Genomic DNA, 26,516 nt, shown 5'->3' with positions numbered 1-26,516 from the left:
ACAGATTCCTATAAGATAAATCAAACTCATTTCCTAAAATTCAGCAGGATACTTGCTTCATATGGCCTAGAACTTTACTGCTAGCCTTATGAAAAATCAGAGCAACCCCTGCAAGCAAGCAAAATATTTTTCCCTTTGAACTTATATTTGGCAGACTTATGAACTGGGGTCAGAGATCGTGTCCTGTACCCAATTTAACTGAATCCTCTCATAAACATGTTCAATACTTCAAAGGGCTTTTTTTCTTCCCTAGAAGTCCTGAGACATAAGGTTATAAGGCCCTTGAAGGACCCACCAGAAGAATTCTGCCCCCACTATTGACCGGGAGATTCTATCCACCTAAAATTGTCCTAGAGGAAAGATCGGTCCTGTGATGGAGGGAGTCTTTCAAGTGAAGTTGATCATCCATATGATCATATCAAAGTGAACGAAAAACCTAGGGAGACCCAGGCTTGCCAAGTAAAGCCAGCAGCACATAAAGTGTCAGGCAGTTGTTCTCAAAAAGGACCTAAAACTTACATTTTCTAGAGCAACTGATGACGGCACTGAACTCAACTGAAAGAAGGTATTCTCGCAAACTTAGGATGTTCATGGACAGCCTTGCTACCCTATTCACAGCAATGTTGTTTCAACTGCTTTAAAAATCACGCTTTATTAGGGGCAAAAACATGTTATTTGTTAAAGCATTTTTTTCCTTTCTGTACTCCCAGGAATATGTCCCATAATCACAACTTCCAAACATCTGAAAATTGTATTCCTAATGTTCCCCTGAGCTTAACTAAACTTTCAACAGTCTTCTTCCAGACTAGAGAGACCTAGCCTACCTTTTTAAAGAGCATTTACTTTAGAAAACTTGGAATTGTAAATCCTTTCTCTGCACTTTGAGAAGTAAATTTTCTACACCCCAAGAATGTGTTTGTTCAAGGACCTGGGAGCCATCCCTCTGAAGCATAATCATCAAAGGAATTAGCACTCTGATCTCTCAGTTTCTGTGGGTGGGTAAGAGCTCAACATCAGCATCAATTAGCAAACACAGATGACCTATTCATACTGACTAATCTCCCATCTACAGTTCTTCAGTAACTTTCCTCTAGTTTTCTCAGCTCACAAAAACCACTCTATTTTTTATTTCACCAGTTGAGTTTGATTCCTGTTCCCTATTGTAATAGTATTGACTCCTATTTCAATAGTATTGGTCCCTATTGCAGTAGGGGCCAATAGTCTTGAAGAAAGTCTTCCCTGTTTAACTGGTCTGACATAATTTTTCTCTTATACCAGTAGACACGTGATCTGGACTTATAAATCCAGGAATCCAATTACTGGCAGAACAAAAGTGAGACTATCTTCTTACTAGTTTTTAAGAATGCCAAAGTAAAGTAACTAATACATACCCAGATACTCACTTGTGGGGAATAAGTTTAGCAATTCCCTGAGCTTGCACCAATGGGTAAACAAGGTTTAGGATGAAAGCATCCAAGATTAGGTAAACAGGGTGAAAGCACCCCCAACATAGTACCAAAGCAGAAAGCTACTTTCACAGGAGGGAAGTACCAGAATAGGTAAACAGGTAAACAGGGCTATAGATGGCAGCAGAGTGAAATTGCCCTGAGCAGAGTTAATTAGCAAAAGAAAGGTGCCTTGTTGAGCCTGAGGTAGCATGATCTGTCTTCCCCTAGGCAAACTAGATAGACAGATGGCTTGCCTCCTGCCTGCCATAAACAACCATCTGACCAGCACCCAGGCACCTAGATTTTGTTTTGTGTTGACCCAAACCCCTAACACCGCATATCTTCGAAACCCCCTTTCTCTCACACACACAAGTTAATGTTCACAGTTTCATTGTCTCTTTGTTCACACCCATCACGTTTGTAAGCCTTCTGATCCTAATAAAAATGGAGCAAGGACCCGTACTCTGGGCTCTTGTCTCCTCCGGGACATTAGGCTCTCTCACACATTTAATTCTGCATCCGCTCTCTTGCTGGACAAGAGAGAACTCCAGATTCAAAGTTGGCAACACTCACTCCCTAAATTTGACACAAAACCAGTTTTGTTAACTGGTTTGAATGGAAAGAGCTTGCAGAATGACAAGCATCTAATTAGATGACAGACTGAAATCTGCCATTTACAAATGAAGACTGCAGAAGCTAGGTCTAATGCCACTTAGATTAACTTCGAAATATAAGTTCTCTCCAGTCCAAGTATGGATAAGCAAAAGTGATTGTCTATTATCAATGGAGATTTACTGTTATAATAATATAACTATTGATTTTGACCCATGCAAAACATGGCCGACAGACTGGCTTTGTCCTCAAGACTTATGATAATTAGAACCATGTATTATTAAACACTAGAAGTATATATAATATGTACCCTTCAAAGGGGCCTCATACTAATATTAGATAATGGTTCTGGGTATCTTTGTGTTTCCATCTTGGAAAAATTATTTGGAAAGATGGAATTATTACTGCAGGGCCTGGATTATCTTGTAAATGTAATTCTTCCTATGTGATTGATGGAAACTTAGGAGAAATTTACTGGGCTCTCAAGAAAAAACTCAGAAAATTAGGTTCAGGCTCCAGGGTGAGGCTACTCTTAGTAAGATTTCATAAGCTACTATAAAATAATATAATAAACAGTTAGTCATTTGAATATATAACCAATATAGATATCACAGCAATTTGTGAAACTAGTGTTTGGTGAAAGAGAATTTTTTCTTATTTATTTATTTTAATGTTTATTTTTGAGAGAGACAGAGACAGAGACAGAGACAGAGTGCGAACAGGGGAGGGGCAAGGAGAGAGAGGGAGACACAGAATCTGAAGCAGGCTCCAGGCTCTGAGCTGTCAGCACAGAGACGGATTCAGGGCTCAAACCCACGAACTGTGAGATCATGACCTGAGCCAAAGTTGGACGCTCAACCGACTGAGCCACTCAGGTGCCCCTAGAGAATATTTGATCATTGCTAATCAAGAATCTGCTTTACCCATTCACCATTTCTACAACTTATTTAAAGGTTATTCCTCTAAGGCTAATATTGTACTGTAATTTTAAATTCATCCTATTGTATTCCTAGTAATTGCTTTGCTTTGTATTTTACTGTGGGCTTGCTGTATATTTAGAGGACTGCAAACTGCCCAGAGGAAAAGTAGAAACAGCAATAGAGATAATTATAAAATTGTAGTTTTATTATAAAGTAGTCACAAAAAGAAAAATTATAAGCACAAATACAAATAAAACATTTTTGAATGGTCTGTGGTTCCAAAAGGGAAAGAAAACTTTCCTCCTTTCCATTTCTTTTTATCATTTCCTTTAGAAAACTTAAAATTATAAATGCTTGCTTTCTCTCTTTCTTTTAGATGTGAATGTTTTAAAAGCTAAACATACTGCTTCTGGTTTTGTCCAAGAATGTCTTGCATGGAGGCCTTGGAGTCATTTCTTTGCAATGTGAACATGAAAAAAGATGGCATCCTTTTACACTCCTTCCACGAGCGAGAGTTAAAGCCATGGTACTTGGCTCCAGGATGTCACTTACAGCTTATCATGAGGATAAAACGTTTCTTTTGTTTTACTTTTGATAAGGATAATTAACATGTATGTAATGGATTGCACCTGCTTACACAAATGAGTGAGATTGTTTCTCTCTTTTTTCAATCTCTTTAGCAGATTGCCTACAATGTGGGTCACAGTCTGGTTTAATCCTTACTCAATATTAAAACTAATTCAGTCTTTTTTACATATAGTGAAAAGGATTCTTTGTTGGTAGGTGATTTTATTTTTAATTCTATTTTTTAACACTGGGTATCTCCCTTGAAACTATGCGCTTTGCATGCTGCCCCAATGGCAGGTTCCTCCCAACATCCCTGCAAGCAGTGTAGTTTAGACTCAAACTGTAGGATTCATCCACTTTGGACGACTTTCTGTTCAACTCCCATCACTGACAATCAAGGGTGCTTTTTTTGCCATGCAGGAAGGAGTCTTAGATCATTCTCAAATGAGTATTCAAATGGTTTTAGTATATTTTTAATACATTTTTATTGGGGCTCCTGGGTGGCTTGGTCAGTTAAGCATCCACCTCTTGATTTTGGCTCAGGTCATGATCTCACATTGTGTGAGTTCGAGCCCCTCAGTGGGTTCCTGGCTGACACTGCGAAAGTGTGGAGCCTGCTTAGGACTCTGTCTCTCTCTCTCTGGCTCTCTCTCTCTCTCTCTCTCTCTCTCTCTGTTTCTATCTCTCCCCTATGCCTACTCTCTCTCCCCCCAAAAAATAAATAAATAAACTTAAAAAAATACATCTTTATGAACCTGTTATCTATAAATTTAAAAAAAGAAACTTCTTCAATACATGTTGATTAACAGGCTGAATAACCCCAGTGTTCATAATACATTCTAATCTTCCTGGTTTGCCCCTTCATGCTAGGATAAAAGAGCAAAAGCTCTAAATAAAGTACACTCAGAAATCTTTCTCAAGTACTCAAATACAATCTGGAAAACAAAATTCTATTAGGCTCAATGCCTGATTTTCTTTATAATCACTCTAGGAATATGGGTGTATCCACTAGAGATAACAGCTTCAGTCCTATATTCCAACATATTTTTGTATCATGAAACATTTGTCTTTTATGGAAACATTTAATATTAAATCTTCTAATATAGCACTATCAAGAGTGATTTACATGTTCATTTTGTGAACCTGAAATTCACTAAGCATGATGATGGCTGCAAAACATTAGATTAAAATAAAACAACAACAACCTTGAAACCTTGAAATATCACCACTGGGTGACATCAGAAAGTGGGGTTGCCTCTCATCTATTAGGATGGTTATTATCAAAAAGACGAGAAGTGACACATGTTGGTGAGGATGTGGAGAAAAAGAAACCCTTGTATGTCACTGGTGGGAAGGTAAACTGGTACAATCACTATGAAACAGTGTGAAGGTTCTTCAAGGAATTAAAAATAGAACTACCATACTATCCAGCAATCCCACTACCGGGTATATATTCAAAGGAAATGAACTCAGTATTTCAAAGAGATCTCTGGACTCCCATGTTCACTGCAGCCTTATTTGTAACAGTCAAGATGTGGAAACAACCTAAGCGTCTGCTAGCAGATGAATGGATCAAGAAAATGTTAAATTATACTATACAGTGGAATATTATATGATATCATACAGTGGAATATTATTCAATCTTCAAAAAGAAGGAAATCCTGTCATTTGCACCAACATGAATGAAACTGGAGGGGGTTATGCTTAGTGAAAAAAGCCAGACAGAGAAAGACAAATACTGTATAATGTCACTCACATGTGAAATCTTATTTGAAAAAAGGCAAATCCATAAAAACAGTACAAAAATGGTTGCCAGGTGTTGGGAGTTGGGGAAATAAACAGAGGTTGGTAAAAGGGTATGAATTTTCAGCTCCAAGTTAAATAATCGTGACTATGTTTAATAACACTGTATTGCTGTCTCATATAATTGAAATCTGCTAAGAGCATAGAACTTAAATGTTCTTACACACACACACACACACAAAAGAAAAGAAAAGAAAAGAAAAGAAAAGAAAAGAAAAGAAAAGAAAAGAAAAAGAAATAAATAAAAGAAAAAAGGAAAACGAAAAATATGTGAGGTGGTGATGAAGGATTGACTAACTCAATGAGGAAAAACCCTTTCACAATGTATACATTTATCAAATCATCATGGCATATACTTTAAATACTTAACGCTTTATTTGTCAGTTATATCTCAATAAAACTGGGAAAAATAAAAAAGTAAAAAAAAGGTAAATCAACATACTAGAAAGATAACAAAAATAATATAGTGCTTTAAAAATAATAATGCAAAAGTACTAACAATGACAGGACTACATAAATGGTAGCTCACTTAGGCAACTTGATAGTCAGTAATTGTGGCATTTATTTCATTTATGATTAGTGTTCAGAAATGCTAATTATTGGCTAATTCAAAAGCATAAGGTGTATGAACAGGTCTGTCGCAGTTCTTATTACATATACAAAAAGATTTCTGTATCGACACTTGTTTTAGGAAAGAGAATGGAAGATCAAGGCCTCAGCACGTACATTTTAGGACTGAACTTTGTACACCACACTTAATTTATATATTGAGCAGTCTAGCAAGGCGTAGTGTTTGTCATAGTTACTGTTTGTGGGAGGAAATCTAGCTTATTTAGATACCCTTCCTATATTTTGTTGCAATATATTTTTCACAACCACTTTTGAAATGTCTACCATAGTAAAAATATTCCTGATTAGGAGAAAAACAATAACTAAAAAACTTTATTTATTTTAGATAATTCAATCTATTCAGAAATAAATACACAGAGAACAAACCAAAGCAAACAGTAGTAAACTGACTTGTCCTTTAGTAAAATCATCAGGGTTTTCATAATAGAAAGCTGTAGCAGGGCGCCTGGGTGGCTCAGTCGGTTGAGCGTCCGACTTTGGCTCAGGTCATGATCTCAAGGTCCGTGAGTTCCAGCCCCATATCAGGCTCTGTGCTGACAGCTTGGAGCCTGTCACCTGCTTCAGATTCTGTGTCTCCCTCACTCTCTGCCCCTCCCCCGCTCATGCTCTGTCTCTGCTCTGTCTCTCAAAAATCAATAAACATCAAAAAAATTAAAAAAAAAAGAAAGCTGTAGCTATGCTCACAGTGAAGAAATAATGAAGAACTATAAAAAGTAAGGTATCTCTATATTTAATAAGTTGTTGCTAGAAGTCAAAATGTCACAAAGGCTATTTTCATACTTTGGCCTAAGGTAATTCTCAAGTCCAAGGGCACGTATTTACTGCGGCCCAAGAGTAAGTCATCTTAATGAGTATACACCAAGTCTTGTCCACAGGATGAAATAATTGCTGCCGTCAGTTTGACTGCTTTTCCTGGATGTGGTATCAATGAGTGTTGCTGAAATCCCCAGTGCTAGAGACTGAATGTGCCCGATCCTGTCCCATCTCATATGTTGAAAACTAATCCCCAAGTATAAGGGTATTTGTAGGTAGAGACTTTGAAAGGAAATTATCTCATGAGGGATGAGCCCTCATCCGTGAATTTCTGCCCCTATAAAAGAGGCCCTAGAGAAATCCCTACCTCCTTCTGCCATGTGCAGACACAGTGAAATGATGGCCATCTGTGAATCAGAAAGTGAATCCTCACCAGACACTGAATCTCCTGGCAATGTTGGACTTCCAACTTTCAGAACCGTGAGAAATAAATCTCTGTTGTCGATAAAGCATCCAGTCCGTGGTATATTTGTGACAGCATCCTGAGTGAAATAAGACATCCAGATAGCCTGCACAGCGTTCTACAGATCTGCAAAGATATCCTTTCTGCTCACGTGTCTCAGTAAGTATCTTGGTACAGAGTACTTTTGCCTCTCCCATTATATTTCATGCAATACCCAGCAGTGTTAACACGAGGCTGTGTGAGGTATTTTGGGAAACCTTAGATGAGTAAAAGATAGTTGCTACTCTCAAGGAACTTAAAGTGATGGTGAGCACGTGTATGAGTAAGTGTGTGCGTGTGTGTGTGGTGGGGGGTGGAGGAGGGTAAGGAGAGGTGCAAAGCAGAGTAAAGAGTAATAAGAAGTGATTTTTTTTTCTTTTTGTTGAATAACTCTACCGTAAGGGGTGAAGAATTTTTCTGACTGGTCAATTTTCTAAGCTCTTTTTATTTACACTGTGGTCATCAATCTCTTAAAAATATTACCTTGGTGCTATATTTAGGATATTCCCTTCTTTCATCAGCCCATGGTGTTTATTGGTATTTAGATTTTTTTTTTTTCATTATTAACAGAGGGAAGTACAAAAGCAAATTTGGGAAGGGACAATTCCCTGGATGTAGAAGAGTTTGCTCAAGGCAAATATCATGTGTAGTCTCATACTAAGAGTGGAGCCTACATTTTAACAGAGTGAATGGCTGAGTAGTTAAAAAAGAAAAAAAAAACCTTGGGCAAAGTAGCTTGTCAAAACATATGAACCAATGAACTGAGAGGAATAACAATAACCCATAAGCATAGCAAAACAGAGCTATCTTTTCCAGAGAGCTAATATAAATATCACTTACTAAAATATTAAGTTAATAAAATATTCATTTTAAAATTAGGTCAACACAAAAGTGTGTGTGCGTGTATGTACTCAAAAAAAGTTCCTAGGGAAGACTATTGCTAATCTACACCAACGTATATCTAAGAAGCAAATTTTACATTGTACATTGATTTTTTTAGGAGAACCCAGAATTTCAAAGTAAGGGAATTAAGCACATTTAGATATCTAAAACAGCAGTTTTCACCTTAAGATGTTGGTTCAAATACAATGTCATCCATTCACGATCAGTGCATTCTCATACAAGTTCAAGGGCTATCTCAGGGATAGAAGACATTTTTTTCTCATCTTTCACTTTGCAAGTCTTTACAGTGTCACCGTGAATCCAATAATGAAATAGCAAAGCATGTGAGAGAAAAGGTCAGAAAAAGAAAGAGAATCACGTGCTTGATCAAATGCCTAACCATCTTCGTTTGGTGCTACACAGATGAAAAGGGTGGACAAATAATCAGCATCCCTTCCTTCTTTGTGCAGATGAAATGAGGGCTGGAGGTGAATTCAATGCCAGTAACTGCCTTGTCATCACTGTTGTTCTCTTACATCTATTACATCCATTTTCACTATCAGGTGAATTTACACTAAGTGTGAAAAAGCATATGGAAAACAATCTGAAGAAAGTTAAACTCATTTTAACAGCCTTTAAAAGATAATACCATGATTGTTCAAATCCATTACCTGAATTTTTATCAGCCGGCTAAATTCATATTCTGATCTCTTTTGACTCTTGTCACTATACCACTATGAAGTTGCCAGGAATAAAAAATGCTATTTCAAAATGGGGGATAAAGAATGCTCTCCAAGTAATTCCATTGGAGAGGAAATTAGTAAGAGATAGACAACTCTACAAATGGACAATAGACTATGGGGCAGCAAATGACAGAAGCAACAAATCTCTGAATTGTGAATTTAAGTCTGTGACTTAAATTGGCATTATTTCAGGAATTTGCATCTGATAAAACTATATGGAGAATTCAGTGTCACATATGAAGTCCAACTATAATGCATTCTCCATTACTTAATAATTTTGTTGCTGATAACTTCATCATGGGTATTTCTTTGGAGTCAGTCTCAAGGTAAAGAGATGTAGCACACTAACATTATTTTTAAGTTACTGTACCGCAAAAACTATATGCTTTGTACTTTGGAGAAAGAAATTAAAAGAATTATTTTTTAAAAATTTCTTAATTAGTTCCCTTTTTTAGAGGATAATTTTAACTATTGAACATATGTTGTGACTGTTGAATACACACACACACATATACATACACACATTTGTGTGTATGTGGAATAGAATATGACAATTGACTTAACTTTTTAGAACTTACGTATTAAGAAAAGGAGAAACAAAAACACCACATATTTCCAATGCTTAATTTAATCCTATGACCTAAACAGAATAGGTTGGAATGTTCCATATCTGGTTAAACATTTACCAAAGTGATGCGGCCTGTGTTTATTAAATTAATCAGAACTTACAAAATGAATATAAGCTGAATTCATCTTTTTATAAAATACTTTCAAATATTATGATATTGCATAGTTTTCTGTTAGATGCAAGCATTTTCCATGTTTTTTTTTACTATGTTTTTTGACTTTTAGCTACTGAATCTTTTCAAATAAATTTATTTAAGTAAGTAATTTTGGTGCCAAAAATTACTTACTAGCATATGGATCAAACTTAAAAATCAAAAAGGAGTTAAGAGATGAATAAACAGATTGCTAAATAAGATGTCTAGATGGAGACTAGTTTTCACTCTTAGAAGAGCAATATTTAAAATAAATTCTTGGTGCACTTGGGTTGATTAAGCATCAGATTCTTGATTTTGGCTCAAATCATAATCTCACAGTTCATGAGTTCAAGCTCTATATCAAGCCCCACATTGTCGGGCCCCACGTTAGATTGGGCCCCACATGGGGTTCCTTTCTGTAGCCTGCTTGGGATTTGCTCTCTGTCCCTTCCCCACCTTCTCTTTCTCTCTCTCTCAAAAATAAATAACATTTAAAAAATAAAACAAACCAGTTTCTTTAAATAAATTCTTAACAATTTACCATGCCACATATGTAATGCTACTTTTAAATGTGAACAAGACAGCCTCTTTCCTGATCCCTTCCCCACGGAGGGTCGTCTTCTGAGCTTTCCTTAACTATCACCCAGGGATGTGTCTGCCTGGTACCTGCATCCCTCCCCCATTTCTCCTTCCAGATCCTAGACCAGTTGCCAGCCCATGGTGTCATTAGAACAGAAATTGGAAGTAAGTCTTTCAAACTTCTAGAGTAATTTCAAAGAGTAATTTTGTGTGGTGAATTTTGCCATAGAAAATAATGGGATTGTACTTATATGTGTTTTTATTCATTTTTCGAGAAATTTATTTTTCTTTCACTTTGCAAAAGTATCAGTTCAAGATGGATAAGAATAAAAACAAATCTTCTGTCTTACAGTTTGTTTGACAAGTACTGTTCTACAACTCACTGGCACCTGGTACCCGGATTTCCCCGCTACCTGTACTTGCATGGGCCTTTTTCCCAGGTATGTTATTCCCAGGGCCAGATTACAGGACCCATATGTGCATCCCTTGGCATAGGGGGCAGTGTTTTCAGGCAGGTGTGGGTAGTTTGAATGTTTAGGCTGAGGAGTCCACATGCATGGTGAAGGATGGAGCTGACGTTGGTCAGAGTCAGTGGCAGCTACTGGCTGGGGCTAGGACCGTATTTGCCCATGACTTCATGTCCCAGCAAGGAAAATCACACAATTCCAAAGTGTATTTATCAAGGTAGGAGGATGGAATATATTGTATTTAAGGCAAGTAGCTTGATTTATACCTTTTAATATTTAGACATTTGATATGTGAGTTTGCAATTGCATTCTTACTCTGGGCCCTGCAAATGCCCAAATGGGTGGTCCTAAAGTTGGGAAAGCTAATTTCCTTGAGAAATATGCTTCAGGTTCACTCAAATTTATATCAGCTTCTCTGGTGGATACAAATCCAGTAAGTTCTATTATTATAGAGTCTTAGAGTTCAAAGGAGCTTCTGATCTAATTCCAACTCTGACAGGAATGTGAGAAGAGGAAACAGTGTAACCTTTTCTTCTTTTTCCTACTAGCAGCAGAAGGAAACTTATCTTAGTCTGTAACATACAGCTAACTGCATTGGACTCTTTACTTGAATTATAAAGGCACTTCCCTTCCGCACATTTGTCCTCTACAGGGTTTTTTGTTGTCCAGCTAATTTTGGGATTGCCTTCTTCCAAAATCCAGTTCTAAGCCTTTTTTTTTTTCCCACTTAATTATCCCATGCTTCATATTTCATCTGATATTTGATTCATTCAATACAGGACTTTTAAAATTCATTTTAAAATAGCTCCACCCCTGTCTTCCAATGTAAAAGGAAATAAGGACATCATGCACCCTTGACAGGGAGAATTTTGAAACGGACAGCAAAACCACTAACAATTTTAGGTTGTTTTTTTTTTTTTTCTTTTTTGAGGCAATTGAGGTCAAATCAGAGTGGGTTCAAATTTCTCTAAAAAGTAGGTTTGCAGAAAATTAAGGAATTAAGGAGTGTGGCAGAGGCAGCAGTGGAGTATATGAAGGTAGGAGAAGCATGTTCACATGGAGGGGTCAGGAAACAAAGGTGTAACCCTCTCTCTTTCCACCACCTAGAATAGGGTTCTGGATTTATACAGAAGTTCTTTTGATTAAGGAGGAGTTAATGTGTATTTATTTAATATTCATTTATTTTTGAGAGAGCCAGAGACAGAATGAGAGCAGGGGAAGGGCAGACAGAGAGGGAGACACAGACCCTGAAGCAGTCTGCAGGCTCTGAGTTGTCAGCACAAAGCCTGACATGGAGCTCGAACTCACGAACTGCAAGATCATGACTTGAGACAAGTTGGTCGCTTAACTGACTGAGCCACCCAGGCGCCCCAAAAAGAGTTCTTTTTTTTTTTTTTTTAAGATAATGTATGACTATATTTAAAATAAGAGTTGTGTGTGTGTTGTTTTTTTTTTTTCCTCTCGGTATGTAAACATGTCAATAAAGTTATTGCCCTATTTCTTTTGAGTTTTGTAAAAACATTAGATATATATCATTACAAAAAGATCTGCATCTGAATAATGTGTGTCTGTGCGCGCGCGGGCGCATTCACACACGTTAGTCTCGCAGTCTTAGGGTTACTTAAACATGATGCATTTTTTTTTCTTTCTCTCTCCTAGCTCTCCCTCATTGGGGACCAATTTAGATTTATTGATTGAACAGTCTAAAAGGTAATGCTCACAGAATGAAGCTTTAATTTTTATTCCCACTGGAGATGAAATACTCAGTGTGAACTTTGATTTGATGGTGATGGTGTAGGGAAATCCATTGGGTTGGTAAAGCCTGAACTGAAAATCAACAGTTATGAAAGGAATTCTGAGAGAAAGTGTACCCTAAGATTTTGAGGTTCACAGAAGAGAAAACATGCTCCCCCAACTCCAACATTTTTCATGCCACTATCAGAGGTAGATTATTATAATGAAAAGCCTAAGGATTGGGCAATAAGTAAGTTCGTAACGTTTCCTTTGTTTCAATATATGATCATTATTTTAGCCCAGATTAAGAACCATATTTGGTCTATTTTACCTATTTCAACTCTGAGAGTGGTTTATTGCTAACTACTTCAAGTGTTAAACCACTGTAAAACTCTAAACTTAAATCTCAGTGGCTAGGTATGTTTTTATGGCTAATAAGAACAGCATACATCAGTCTTCAGTACCAGTATCAGAGTCCTCTGGGATCCATTTTATACTTATTTTTCAATTCATTTTTTTTAAATTTTTTTTTCAACGTTTTTATTTATTTTTGGGACAGAGAGAGACCGAGCATGAACGGGGGAGGGGCAGAGAGAGAGGGAGACACAGAATCGGAAACAGGCTCCAGGCTCCGAGCCATCAGCCCAGAGCCTGACGCGGGGCTCGAACTCCCGGACCGCGAGATCGTGACCTGGCTGAAGTTGGACGCTTAACCGACTGCGCCACCCAGGCGCCCCTTTCAATTCATTTTTAAGTTCAGTAGTGGCAAGGATATTTTCCAAAATAAGGTCTAATCAACTACTTCTGCAATTTTCCTATAAGCCTCCATTTCTTACAGGTCACTGTCTGGCAATGAATTCTAAAAAAAAAAAAAAAATTGGTTTCAATCAGGTACCTTAAACCTCACTCAAGAAGAACTTATAAAAATACTATACATAGGTTGATTATAATAACCAAGTTACTATGCTTCTTCTGTCGTTAGCAGTGGTAGGGACCAAAAAAGGGTAAAATTTAATAAGGACCTGATAGGCAAAGTCAACAATGAAATGTTGAGCACTTACACTTGGAGCACTGTCCTGGGGTCTCCAACTTCGCCCCCATCACCAATTGTCAGGGTATCATAGCCAATCTCCAGATCGAATTCTTCAAAATTTATCTGTATAACCTAGAAATAAACAGAAACAAATCTTTCAAAAATGTTGCACTATTTAATAAAAACAGAAAGCAATGACAAAAGGACATTTAAAATGCGTATTAGACTTACTATATGTATCCATAAAAAATTATTATCATGGCAGTTAATCATGTTAGACTCTTCCTAAAGTTTAGTCATTACAATTTCCATGATTTTTATTTGCTGTATTGTACCTTCTGTAATAATTTTTCAATGGAATGGCATGGCTTCTGTTTATAGAACATTCTTATTTGAAGCATGATTAATGCAAATCTACTTTGAGAAGGCTTTATAAAAAGTACATGTAGGTGGAGAGTGGTTTTCCATACATTTGCATATATTTTTATAAAGCTAACATGAAAAAACACAGAGTGTGCTATTTCCATTAAATAGTAAAGCTTAAAAAATGTTAGAGCTAAATTTGAATCTAGATCACCAGATTTAAAGGTATCAGATTTATTTTTGTGTATCCTTTGGTAACAGAATCCCTCAAATGCATTATGACATTCTAACAAAACTGGGAGCAAATTATACCACAACAAGTAATTTAGTTGTTACTTTTTACTAAAATATACTCATGCATTCATACATTGTTTACACATCTATACAAAAATTCGTGTTTAATAAAATTGCAATTCTTAAATCAGGAACCTAATATAATATTAAATAATAACAATTAAGAATAAGTGCAGGAAGAAATTACTTAAATACCGTCCTATATACAATCATGCCTTGAGGAAGAAATAATTAATAATAAAATATTATTCATTACCAGATTAAAAAGATGAATGCCCAAGGTTACCAATTTTACTAAAGAATAAATGAAAAAGACATCTCTCTAATAATTTTCATAACTATTTGTTACTTTGGTATCCTAAAAGGAAATTCTAAAAAATGAGAGATTTTATATTGTTTTTTTAAACTTTATAACAAAAAGTTTTTTGATTATGCCTATCTCTTGATTTTTTAAATGATTTTATATTAGCATTGACTAAAGCAATTGTTTTGTTCAAATCTAGAATATATAAAAACATTGAATTATACATTTTACATGGCTGTAGTTAAAAAAAAATATGTTTCCCTGAGTGCTTCCTGCTGTCCACTGAGTTACATATGAATATTCTCAATTAATAATTGCCTGTCAAGAGAGATTTAGGTTGCTTTTCATTTTTTTTGCTATTATAAGCAGAATGGTTATGAACACTATTAAACAATTTCTGGTTCAAAATCTATCTCTAGGTTATATGCTTAGAAGTGTAATTTCTGGATAATAACAAAGCAAAAATTCAATTTCATAATACTGTACCATAAGGTTTTTCAAAATTATTTTACCAATTTAAATGCTCACAATTCATGTACATTAAAGTTACATTATTTCTATCAATCTAGAGAATTTAAAAGTGATCTTTTGTGTTTTATTCATTAGTAATTAAATTGTATACATTTTTATATATTTATCATTTATGTTTCCTTTTCTGTGACATGACTCTTTGTATTTTGGCTATTTTCACTTGAACTGCTTGTTATTGATTGCGGTAATTCCTTATGTCAGTGATTCCTAACATGTTTCCTTTATAGCACATGTAGAAAAGAACAATATTTAAGACACACTGAAGTGAGCATATGAGGATAAGAAGAAATTACTAATTTACTACAGTAGGAATTTTAATCTCTTATTTTATAAGTAGTATTTTTGCATTCCCCATGATCCAATGTCACAAAGATGTTTTCTTCAAATCTTTATTTTGGGGAAACTAACTTCTATAAAAAGTATGAAGTAGGTACATATGCAATAATAATAGAAAACCAGCACAGCATTACCTTCATTTTTTAACTCCAAAATGAAAAACAGTTGTCTTAATAATTTTAATTGAATAAATAGACCTCTTTTCCCCAGTGATCTGCATGGCAGACTCTGACATATATCAAGAGTCTACATATGAGGGTGTTGGTTTGGGAGCTCCAGATTCTATTCTTTCAGTCAGTTTGCATGTCCCGGAAGCAACATAAATTGGCTTAACTGTTTTTACTATACAATAAGACTCTATCTTATGAGTCACATACTCCATTTTTCTATACACATTTTGAAAACATCTTTTGTTATTTTGTATATAAAAATATACAAAACATTTGCTGTTTGTATATAGAAATACTTTCCTTCACTGAGCTCATATTTAGGCAACTTGATAAGACTTTATTACTTTTCCCTGTTGTTTATTACTTGTAAATTATTTTTTTGTTTTGTATATAACAAGCATGTCTTCTGTAAGCAACAATTTTGATTCTTGTTTATTCTTTGTTTCTTTTATCTGAACTGCCTTCAATCTCTGGTACAATGTCGGATAGAATAGGCTATAGTTGGTCTCATTAAAATGTACCTCATCTGATGGGGCGCCTGGGTGGTGCAGTCGGTTAAGCGTCCGACTTCAGCCAGGTCACGATCTCGCGGTCCGTGAGTTCGAGCCCCGCATCAGGCTCTGGGCTGATGGCTCAGAGCCTGGAGCCTGTTTCCGGTTCTGTGTCTCCCTCTCTCTGCCCCTCCCCCGTTCATGCTCTGTCTCTCTCTGTCCCAAAAATAAATAAAAAACGTTGAAAAAAAAAAAATGTACCTCATCTGAAAGGGCGCGCTTCTAATGTTTCACCATTAAGAATATTATTGAGGTAAATATACTTTGTGAAGGCAAGGAGGTTTTATTCTCTGATTTTACTTGCTAGTTGAGTAACAAAATTTTACTGATATCATCAAATAAAGTGACATGTACACTTTCATTTCTATTATGGAAGAGCTTCTCTAAGTTTGAAAATAATCGACTTTTAGAATGTTGAGTAGAACTATCCTATACACAAATCTAAGCCTCTTTGGGGGGAATAGTAGTTAACCTTTTGCTGATGGCCTAATTATTTTTTGGTTTTAGAATTATTCAGGCTTTCAGGGTTTTTCTTTTTTTTTTTTTCCACCTTGAGTCAATTTAACTAAGTTTAATTTTTCCCAGAAACATTTCAATACTGAGAAAATTTTCAAATTCACTTTCCTATGGTTATTTACTTTCTGTCTATGCTAAGCCCGTACTTTTGTCCTGTTCTATTTCTAATACTATTTAAATGTGTTTTCTCTATTTTTGTTTATTATTTTTTATTATGATAATATATATAAAAGAAAATTTGTGCTTTTAACCATTTTTTTAAGAGTACATTTTGGTGACATTATGTTCATAATGTCGTGCAACCATTACCACCGTCTGTTTCCAAAGGTTTTTCATCACACCAATTTTCAACCATTTTCCCTTTTCCCCAGCCCCTGGTAACTTCTAACATACTTTCTGTCTCTACAAATTTGCCCATTAGAAGTATTTTTTGTAAGTAGCATTACACAATATTTGTCTTTCTGTATCTGGTTTATTTCACTTAGCATAAGGTCTTGGACATTCATCCATATTGTAGCAAATTTGTTTCTTTCTTATAGCTGAATAATATTCCATCATATGTAAATAGTTTTTCTTTTTTCTTTTTTTTTTTTTTTTTTTGACCATTACTCTGTTCACTGACACTTGGGATATGTCTATCTTTTGCTTATTGTGAACACTGATGCTATGAAGATTGGTACACGAGTAAATATTGAATCTTTGTTTTCAATTATTTGGGGTATATCCTTAGGAGTGGAATTCTGGGTCATATATTAATTCTATGTTTAGTTTTTTTGAGAATCTGCCAAACTGTTTCTCAGTCGCACATTTTAAATTCCCACCAGCACACACACAAGAGTTCCAATTTTCCCATGTTCTCACTAGTTGTTAATTTTTCTTTTGATTATAGTCATCCCAGTAGGTGTGAAGCAGCATGTACTTGTGGCTTGGTTGCATTTATCTAATAATTAATGATGTTCAACATCTTTTCACGTATTTATTGGCCATTTGTATATCTTCTTTGGGGAACTGGCTATTCAAGTTTTTTACCCATTTTAATTAGGTTGTTTTATTGTTGCTGAGTTGTAAAACCTCTTTATACATTCTCAACATTAGTTTCTTAACAGTTATAATTTAAAAATAATTTCTCCCATTGTGTGCATGCCTTTTCACTTTTATGATGGTGTTCTTTGATGCCCAAAAGTTTTTAATGTAACAAAATACAATTTATCTTTTGTTGTTTTGTTGATTATGCTTTTAGCGTCAAATTTAAGGAAACATTGTCAAATCTATTTGGCAAATTTTCCTGTCTGTTTCCTTCTAGGAATTTTATAGTTTAAGTCTTTAAACAGAGGTCTTTGATCTATTTTGAGTTAATTTTCTATATAGTACAAGTAAAGATCCAATTTCATTATTTTATATGTGGCTATTCAATGTTTCCAGCACCATTTGTTGAAGCAATAATTCTTTCCTCATTGAATGGTCTTGGTACCTATGTGAAATTAATTGATCATAGATGTGAGGACTTATTTCTGAGTTCTTTAGCTTTTATTTATCTGGGAATATCTTGATTTCACCTTCAATCTTCAAGGACAGTTTTGACAGCTATAAAATTCCTGCTTGACCTCTCTGTTCTTTCACCCTGTGAATATGTCATCCTACTGCTTTCTGAATTACATGTCTTTTTCTTATTAAAAATCAGCTGTTAATATATTTAGTATTTCTTGCACATGATCAGTGACTTCTTTCCTAATGCTTTTAAGATTTTCTGTGTCTATACCTTTCAGCAATTTGATTATGATGTGTCCAGCTATGGAACTCTTGGAGTTTATCTTGGAGTTTGTTGAGCTTCTTGGTTGTGTTGATTTATGTATTTCTCAAATTTGGGTAAATTTTGACCATTATTTCTTGAAATATTCCTTGTGTACCTTTCTCTATCTTCTCCTTTTAGGCCTTTTTTAATATATTTGTTGGCCTACTTGTTCATATCCTACAGGTTTCTTATGTCCTTTCATTTTGTTTTCATTCTTTTTTAATTATTTTCCTTTTATTCTTCAGACTTGGTAATTTCAATTGTCTTATCTTCAAGTTTACTAACTCTGTCTTCTACCTAATCAAATCTGCTATTGAACTTCTAGTCTTTTATTTCAGTTATTTTATTGTAAAGTCTCAATATTTCTATTTGAATTCTTTTTATAATGTCTATCTCCTTATTGATATTCTCATTTTATTCATATATCATTTTGTGGTTCCCTTTAATTCTTTGTCCATGCTCTTTGAGCAGAATTAATGTAGTTATTCTAAATCTTTGTTTAATAAGTTCAATGATGGAACTTCTTTAGGGACAGTTCCTGTCAATTTATTTTGTTCCTTTGAGTGGTCATACTTTCCTGCTTGTTTGTATGCTTTGTGATTATTCTGTTGTTGCTGAAAACTGGATATTTGAGTATTATAATGCAGTAATTTTGGAAATCAGTTTCTCTCTCTTCTCCAGGGTTTGCTGTTCTTGATTGTTGAAAGCTTAACTTGTATTCATAAATATTTTGCCTGGAAATTTTTAAATACAGGTGCCTTAAAAATAATAATTTTAGTATGTTTGGGCTGTTTTAACAAAATACCATATGCTGGATAGCTTATAAACAACAGAAATTTATTTATCACAGTTCTTGATGCTGGAAGTCTATGATCAAGATGTTGGCAGATTCAGCATCTGGTGAGACTAAGCTTCCTCATACATGGAAAAAAAATATTTTTTTCTTCTGTAACCTGGTAAGACAGAAGGTCTGAGGAACGATGAGGTATCTTTTATTATAACAGCACCGATCCCTTCATGATGGCTCCATCCTGCAGACCTAAGCACTTCCCAAAGCCCCACCTCCTAATATCATCATATTGGGCATTAAAATTTCAACACATGAATTTTGATGGGACACAAATTTTCAGACCATAGCAACTCCTCCTCCAGTCTTTGAGGATGGGCTCAGTGCTGGAACATTTCTTTAGTACTTAGCCAGACCATTTACAGTTCTGCCTTAACCTTCACTTGCTGCTTAACACTGAGTTGATAGATCAGCCAGTGGTGAAAGCTTAGGGTCTTTTCTGAACATATGCCTTGTCCTGCACGTGCACGTAACTTCCTAAATTCTGCCATATACTGGAGGGCTTTCAAATGCCCTCATTTCCCAAAAATACTTCTGTTTGTTATTTCTAGTGACTCATTCATAGTAGCTTGCTTCTTCTACGTATTTAGTTATATTTAATAGTAAAACCATATTTATTTGAGTTTAAGCTTTGAGAATCCTGAGGCCCTAAATTGGGTATAGTTTTATTCATTTTATGCTAATTGGATCCAAGAGTTACTACCAGGCTGGTGCCATTTTTACATCCTCTGAGGGTTTTAACTAACTGCTAAATTTCAAGTTTAGGTTATTTACCTATTGATCCTATTGATGCAAGGAGACTAGTCCCCGGCCTTAGTCTTCTCATTCCAGAGATTTATTGCATTCTGCTCCAAAGAAAACCAAGCTTTCTTCCCATTTCATCTCCTATCTTTATTCCAGCTCATGTTCTTTTCATTATGCCATTATGTGTGTTTGTATTTTTATATGCATATTTATATGTATTTGTATGGTATCTATGTGTGTGTGTGTGTGTGTGTGTGTGTGTATATATATATATATATAGTGTGTGTATATATATATATATATATATATATATATATACACACTTTCTTTTGTAAACCAGAAATGCACTGAAAAATGCATTCCTTGTTTTTTCAGTAGGAGGACCTCTCAGAGTACTTCATCTGTCATCCTATCAAAATAAGAAATCCCATGATCCACTTTACCCCAAACCATTTCACAACATATTTCAAATTAGGAAATGCCCCCTTTTTATGGCTTTAAAAGCCTAATTGGCTACTAGAGACAAATTAGGTATCTAATAAATGACTGATTGTTTGATTGCTAATTATATGCCAAACCCCTGATAGTCATTGTATAATCATGTGCTAAAGGATTTGGACACCCATTTAATGGCAGATTTTACTTTGCCTAAATTGTAACTGAGATTCATGGATGTATATATGTAACAATGAGAATCCTACTTCATTTTAAATTAAGTGATGAACTAATTATTAACTAGTCCATATACTTTCAGATAAGCACTTAACCACTGAGCTGTCACTTGAAATTTTAGACACTTGAAATTCCTGAAGAGTTTCAATGACACTCAATCACTGGGAAGCTGGAATAGTCTGATTGAATTTGTAAAACACATTCATTTGAATTCGATTCATGTAGACTTAGTTTAAATATTAAAGGATAGTCCTTTAGTAGTAAAATCTATACATTAAAAAAATAAAAACTAATTTTGCCTCAACTAGAGACATTAATATAAATAAAACATTATAGTAAAACTCAAAAATAATACATTGAAATATTTCCAAAAGAAAAAAAAATAGAAGGTATAAAAATAATATGAAAACAACAACAACAACAACAACAAACTCTGTTTACATCAGAATGTAATAAGTCCCATCAGAAGTCTGAAGTAATATATTTTTTTTTTTTTGGATTCTCCTTTACTATGGAGTTGACCAAACAGCCATTTTTTATCCCTTTATTTTTAATGAGGAAATGAAATGAAAAGTTAATAAAAAAATCAACAAATACTCATCAATGCAACATGAATGTATTCTGTACATGTTTAGTTGGTAGTAGGGCTGAAACATTTAGTAGGGAAATTAAAAGAATACCATGTATATTTGTAGAAAGAAATGTCATACATTTGCCTCTCTTATTTGTTCCTAATTATTTGTGGGTGGGAAGAGAAAGTTGCATTTAACTAATGGGACTGCTGAAAAAAAAAAAAAGGTGTGATAGTAAAATATGCCCCTAAAACATAGAAATGATCATAATTGTCTTGATTTCTTTTAACCAAATAAATCACTCTCTTGACTTCCATTTGTAATGATTCCAAATGGCTTACAAAGTGCTGCCTATTGAGAGTTATGTTAAAAACATTTAAGCTACTCATGTAGTTGATTAAGAATAATCTCATGCATTTTAACATTGCTTTCCAAAAGTGAGAACTCTGTAAACAGCATTAAATATTAAACCCCTAGTAGATCCATTTCCTATAAGGCTTAATACATGGGTTTTCATAAAGTACTTTGACAGAAATGGTATATAACTTATGTCTCATAATTTTTATTCTCTGTATCATTCATAGAGATTTAAAACCATAACGTCTATATTATTGCATCTCATGAAGTCATGTGGAATTCTCACTAAATTATAAACTTTATATCTGTTACCTATGAAATTAAAAAAAAAGAGCAAATATTTATATGGTGGGAGTCACTAGGCTCAGTGCCACATATGCATTGCTTTATTTTAATCCTAAAAGTTTATGTAGTGTATATTTGCACATTAGTTTGGCCACTCAGCACCTAAATATCCACCTTGTATTTAAAGAATTAGAAATCATGGTAGGAAGCACAGCATAGTCCACAATAAAATTAGATATTATTTTCTCTACCACTAATTGCATTTAGAGTACAGACATGAGATCTAAGCTTTCCCAGCTATTCTGGAGAGGGTGGCAAAAGCAATAGAAACATCCAGGTGTAGAGGCAATAGTGGTTACAATAAAGAATGACACTGAAGTCCTAGAGAAGCAGCATCCAATAGAAAAAAATCCTCCCAAAATTCACAAGCAGGTTGGCCTAATACCACAACCATGTGCTTAAACATCACAGTATTTTTCATTTGCACAGTAAAAGTCTGCAATTTGGAAGAAACTGTCTGTCTGCCAAATACCTGATGTATAATAACACAATTTTTAAATATGTTCTTTGATGTCAGCCATATCCCTCATGTCTTAAATACTGATGGCAAGAGGGGATAATTTCTGAAACCTAAGAGCTAACAAATATTATGTCAATTCCTTGGGAACAGAGTATAGGAAGCATAGATTGGTATCAGCTATTTTATCTTCCACGATAAAGTCTGCATTGTCTTTGCATCAAAATAAATCTGAAACTTGATGAAATTTCTCAATATTTCCCTAGTTGCTGACCATTGTATAAAACATTTTATACCAATATAATCAGCATAGCATTCAAATGAATCTTCAATGATGTTTAAATTAAAAAAATTAATGATGCTTTGATATTAATACCAAGCTATACTCATTAGCGAGACAGGGCTACACAGCTAAGAGTACAGGCAATGCCTAGAGTTTAAATCTCATCTCTCTCACAGAATGCTATGTTATTTGGGGAAAGTCTCTGATATCTATAAAAGAGTGTTCATAATTCACTTCCTAAGTTTAAGTAAGCATTACTTTAAACAAGGTTTGTAAAAAACATACTGTGCTTGATACAGAATAGACTCTCATAGATGGCAGTTATTATTAGCTGTGATAAGCTAATCATCATAAAATAGATGTTCACATCTGTTCATCATGGATCTTGAAAATGAAGTTCTTTTTTTCTGAAAATCCTACTACAATTCAAAGAGAAGAGTGCCTTCCACAAACTGTATGCTACTAGAAATTTATCTTTCCTGCAAGTAGCTTTTTCTACATTATGTTTGTTTCAGAATTACAATTGCAATAATACTCTGATATTAATAAGTACTTTTGCTACCAGATGAGGAAATCCAGAATGCATAATATATGCATAAGTATAAAATATACAAAGTTTAAGTTTAAGGTATGCATGCAAAGTTACATAGTCAATTTGACATCTAATTAAAGCATTTCTTTTTTCATATACTTCTAGATCTTGGCAATCACAGTCCATTGGGGAGACAAGACACAAACAAGATAAATACCATACCCTATCTTTTTTTTTTTTTTCCAACGTTTATTTTATTTTTGGGACAGAGAGAGACAGAGCATGAATGGGGGAGGGGCAGAAAGAGAGGGAGACACAGAATCGGAAACAGGCTCCAGGCTCTGAACCATCAGCCCAGAGCCCGACGCGGGGCTCGAACTCCCGGACCGCGAGATCGTGACCTGGCTGAAGTCGGACGCTTAACCGACTGCGCCACCCAGGCGCCCCTACCATACCCTATCTTATGTGCTTTGGGATATGGACACAGAGGATCACATGGGAGCAGAGAGGAGAACCATCCAATCCAACTGGAAAGAAAAGTGAAAAGAGTTCCTCAAAGAGGAAATCCCCAGGGAGTGCAAAGTAAAGAAAAGATGAGAATTGGGTAAGAACTTTCTAGGGGAGAGCATGAAAAATGTCACAATGGGAAAAAAAAATACTCTTGTTTCTGTAGTGCCAACTGTAAAACAGGAACCAATGAGAAGGAAGACTAAAGGTAGGGCTCCCATCATGTTGAGGACTTTGAACTTTATCTTCTAAATGTGGAGGAGCAAACAATGAATTTTGGGTAGAGGGTTGACAGGGTGCTAATTGCTTTTCATTTGCTCTCTTTGGTAGCAGAAACAATCTGAATTTGAAGAAGAGCAGGGCAGAATTAGATCAAGACCCAAACTTTGGTATAAAAGTAGGTGTTGAGAATAGACTCAATCTGGATTTGTTTATCCCAAATAAATATAATTATAGTATTTTTTCCCCTTTCCTCTATTTCTACATATGAAAACACTATTCAATGTGACGCCTGGCTGGCTTAGTCAGAGGAGCATGTGACACTTGATTTCAGGTCATGAGTTCGAGCCCCATGTTGGGTATAGAGACTCCTGAAAAAAGATAACAAACTTAAAGGAAAAAAAAAGTGCTATTCAAAAGCCCACACAAAAATCTGTTTCACAGGACTATTTAATCAAATTGTATTGGGTATAAAGTTTAATTTAAATAAAGCAGAATATGCAGATCATTTGTTTGAAAAAATGTATTTTAGAATAATTCTAAAATCTGGCTGTTTTTGTAATATGTATTGTATATGATAAGTATTATGTGGTATATGGGAAATTAATGTTCAATAACTATTTAGTATTCATCTGAATTTACTTATCATTGTAAAAAATAAATATACAAAGGTAAATATACTTGAAATTTGTGAACCAGATAAACATTGTAAGATATAAAAGTCTTAAATATGATACATGTGAAGCCAACATGTATTCATTTCAAAGTAATCTCATTTTAGAGGAAAGTATTAATCACTCATATTCTAGAAAGATTATACATTGTAGTATTATACTTGGATATTTTATTGCAGAAGATACATTCTAAGACTCTGGACTAGAGCATTCAAAAATGAGAAGTGCCAGCCTGGGGAATTCTTTAGTTTCCTCCACTTTGCTGCCAGCATCAGTTAATAGTTTCAGTTCTTACAAGGACTCATATTTTAGGGACAGGGGGTGGAGGGAGTCTGGAGACGCAGGAAGATATTGATGGAATGATAAAAGCTTCAGCTTTGTTTTATTTTTTTCTGTCTTTTGTATCTCTACACTGTTCTTCCCCTTTAGGGGTTTACTGGTATGTAACAATGACAGATTAAATATGGCACTACAAATGTTTCACCGAAGGGAAAAAGCTACATAAAAATGAAAAAATGCATCAGATATTAAATCTATAACACAACATACAAAATTATTGGTTCTTTTCTGTCATTTATTTATGCTTAGCTACTGGAGGATATAAATTTCATAATGCATATAAATTATCAACTTCAACTCATAAATTTTGAAGAAAATACTTGCAAATAATGTTACTTGTTTTAGGAAGATATTCATCACAAATGTATGTTAGGTTGTACATACAGAAAATTTTTTGACAATAAATATAAATGAGGCTCATTAAAATGAATTTTGTAAGAAGGGCTATTTCTATCTCTCCATTCCTCTATCTGTATCTATTTTTACAGATGATATTTGACTTAAAGCTTTATTTAAAAATTATATTCGTTCAAAGTTATTAGACACACAAACATGCTAGTGAAAAATCAGATACGATATATATACATATATATGTATGTGTATATATACATATATATGTGTGTGTGTATATATATAGTGAACCGCAGAGTGTGTTTTAATTCTTGACCTCAGTTTATTCTTATTATTTTTTCATATGACACCAAAGAGGAAGCATGCCTGATATTAGCTTCTCAAGTCATAGCCTTTGTTGTGAACTTTTGTTTATTTCTTGTAGTCATTGATTAATGCAGTTTTATTAGTTAATATCTATGGAAAATCTTGCTTACCTCCCAAATTATCTTCCCAAGTAAGCAATTTAGGTAGAAGCCCAAGAAGTTAGGGTAGAACAAGAATTATTTGACCCTGAATCCATTGCTTGCCACAGCTATCCAAGGAGAAAGATTCCTGGCCCACTAAGGAACATTCTTTGTGGGAAGTGGCTGGGATAAAAGTGAGGAGAGGTAGTTATATTATTCTTTCCTGTTTTGAGAACTGCACTTCAATTAATAAGCCTCTAATTTAAATTTTGGAAGTTACATTGAAACACAAATCAGATAATGTAAGTCTTCTACCTAAAACCTCTTAATTTATTTAATTCATTGTATAACTATCTATTTAGAACCCATTTGTGCTGGGGATAGAGACAGACTTTCTTCCCTTCTTTGGAGAAATACACAACAGATAGGAAAGTATTAGATAATACGATGTCATATAAAATCTTCAAATACTCGTAAGTATTATGAAGTGCTGTAATGAAAAATAAAGCATGGAGATGGAGGGTGATAGAGGTGGTCAGTGACAGGGGATGAAAGAACATGACATTTGAGAAATATGTGAATGAAGTGAGAGAACAACTGGTTCGGTCATTCTCCTCATGATATTTTTGGATGGATCCCAGAATGCCCTGTGTGATCTGGGCTTTCTTCAGCTCTACAGTCTCTGTTTCTTCAATCATCCTCTTACCCACCATGCCACACGACCTCTGCCATCTTTTTAATTCTAGGAGATGGCAGGGTCTTCATGGACCTTTGCAAGCAAATTTTATTATTTTATTTTATTTTAATTTAATTTATTTCATTTTATTTTATTTCATTTTGTTTTATTTCATTTCCTTTTATTTCATTTTTATATGTTTAT

General features: G+C 34.7%; 1 protein-coding gene across 1 annotated transcript in view; it reads right to left on the bottom strand.

Annotated features, from left to right (window-relative positions):
- Positions 1–26,516, bottom strand: part of CSMD3 (CUB and Sushi multiple domains 3) — a 1,276,067-nt gene that overhangs the window by 576,144 nt on the left and 673,407 nt on the right. The window contains 1 exon segment of the mRNA XM_030304305.1: positions 13,463–13,566. Coding sequence (XP_030160165.1) covers positions 13,463–13,566 — 104 coding nt within the window.

This window comes from Lynx canadensis, chromosome F2 (genome assembly GCF_007474595.2).
Source record: "Lynx canadensis isolate LIC74 chromosome F2, mLynCan4.pri.v2, whole genome shotgun sequence".
Lineage (NCBI taxonomy): Eukaryota > Metazoa > Chordata > Mammalia > Carnivora > Felidae > Lynx > Lynx canadensis.
Note: the sequence above shows the minus strand (reverse complement) of the source record. Positions and strands in the feature narration are given on the sequence as shown.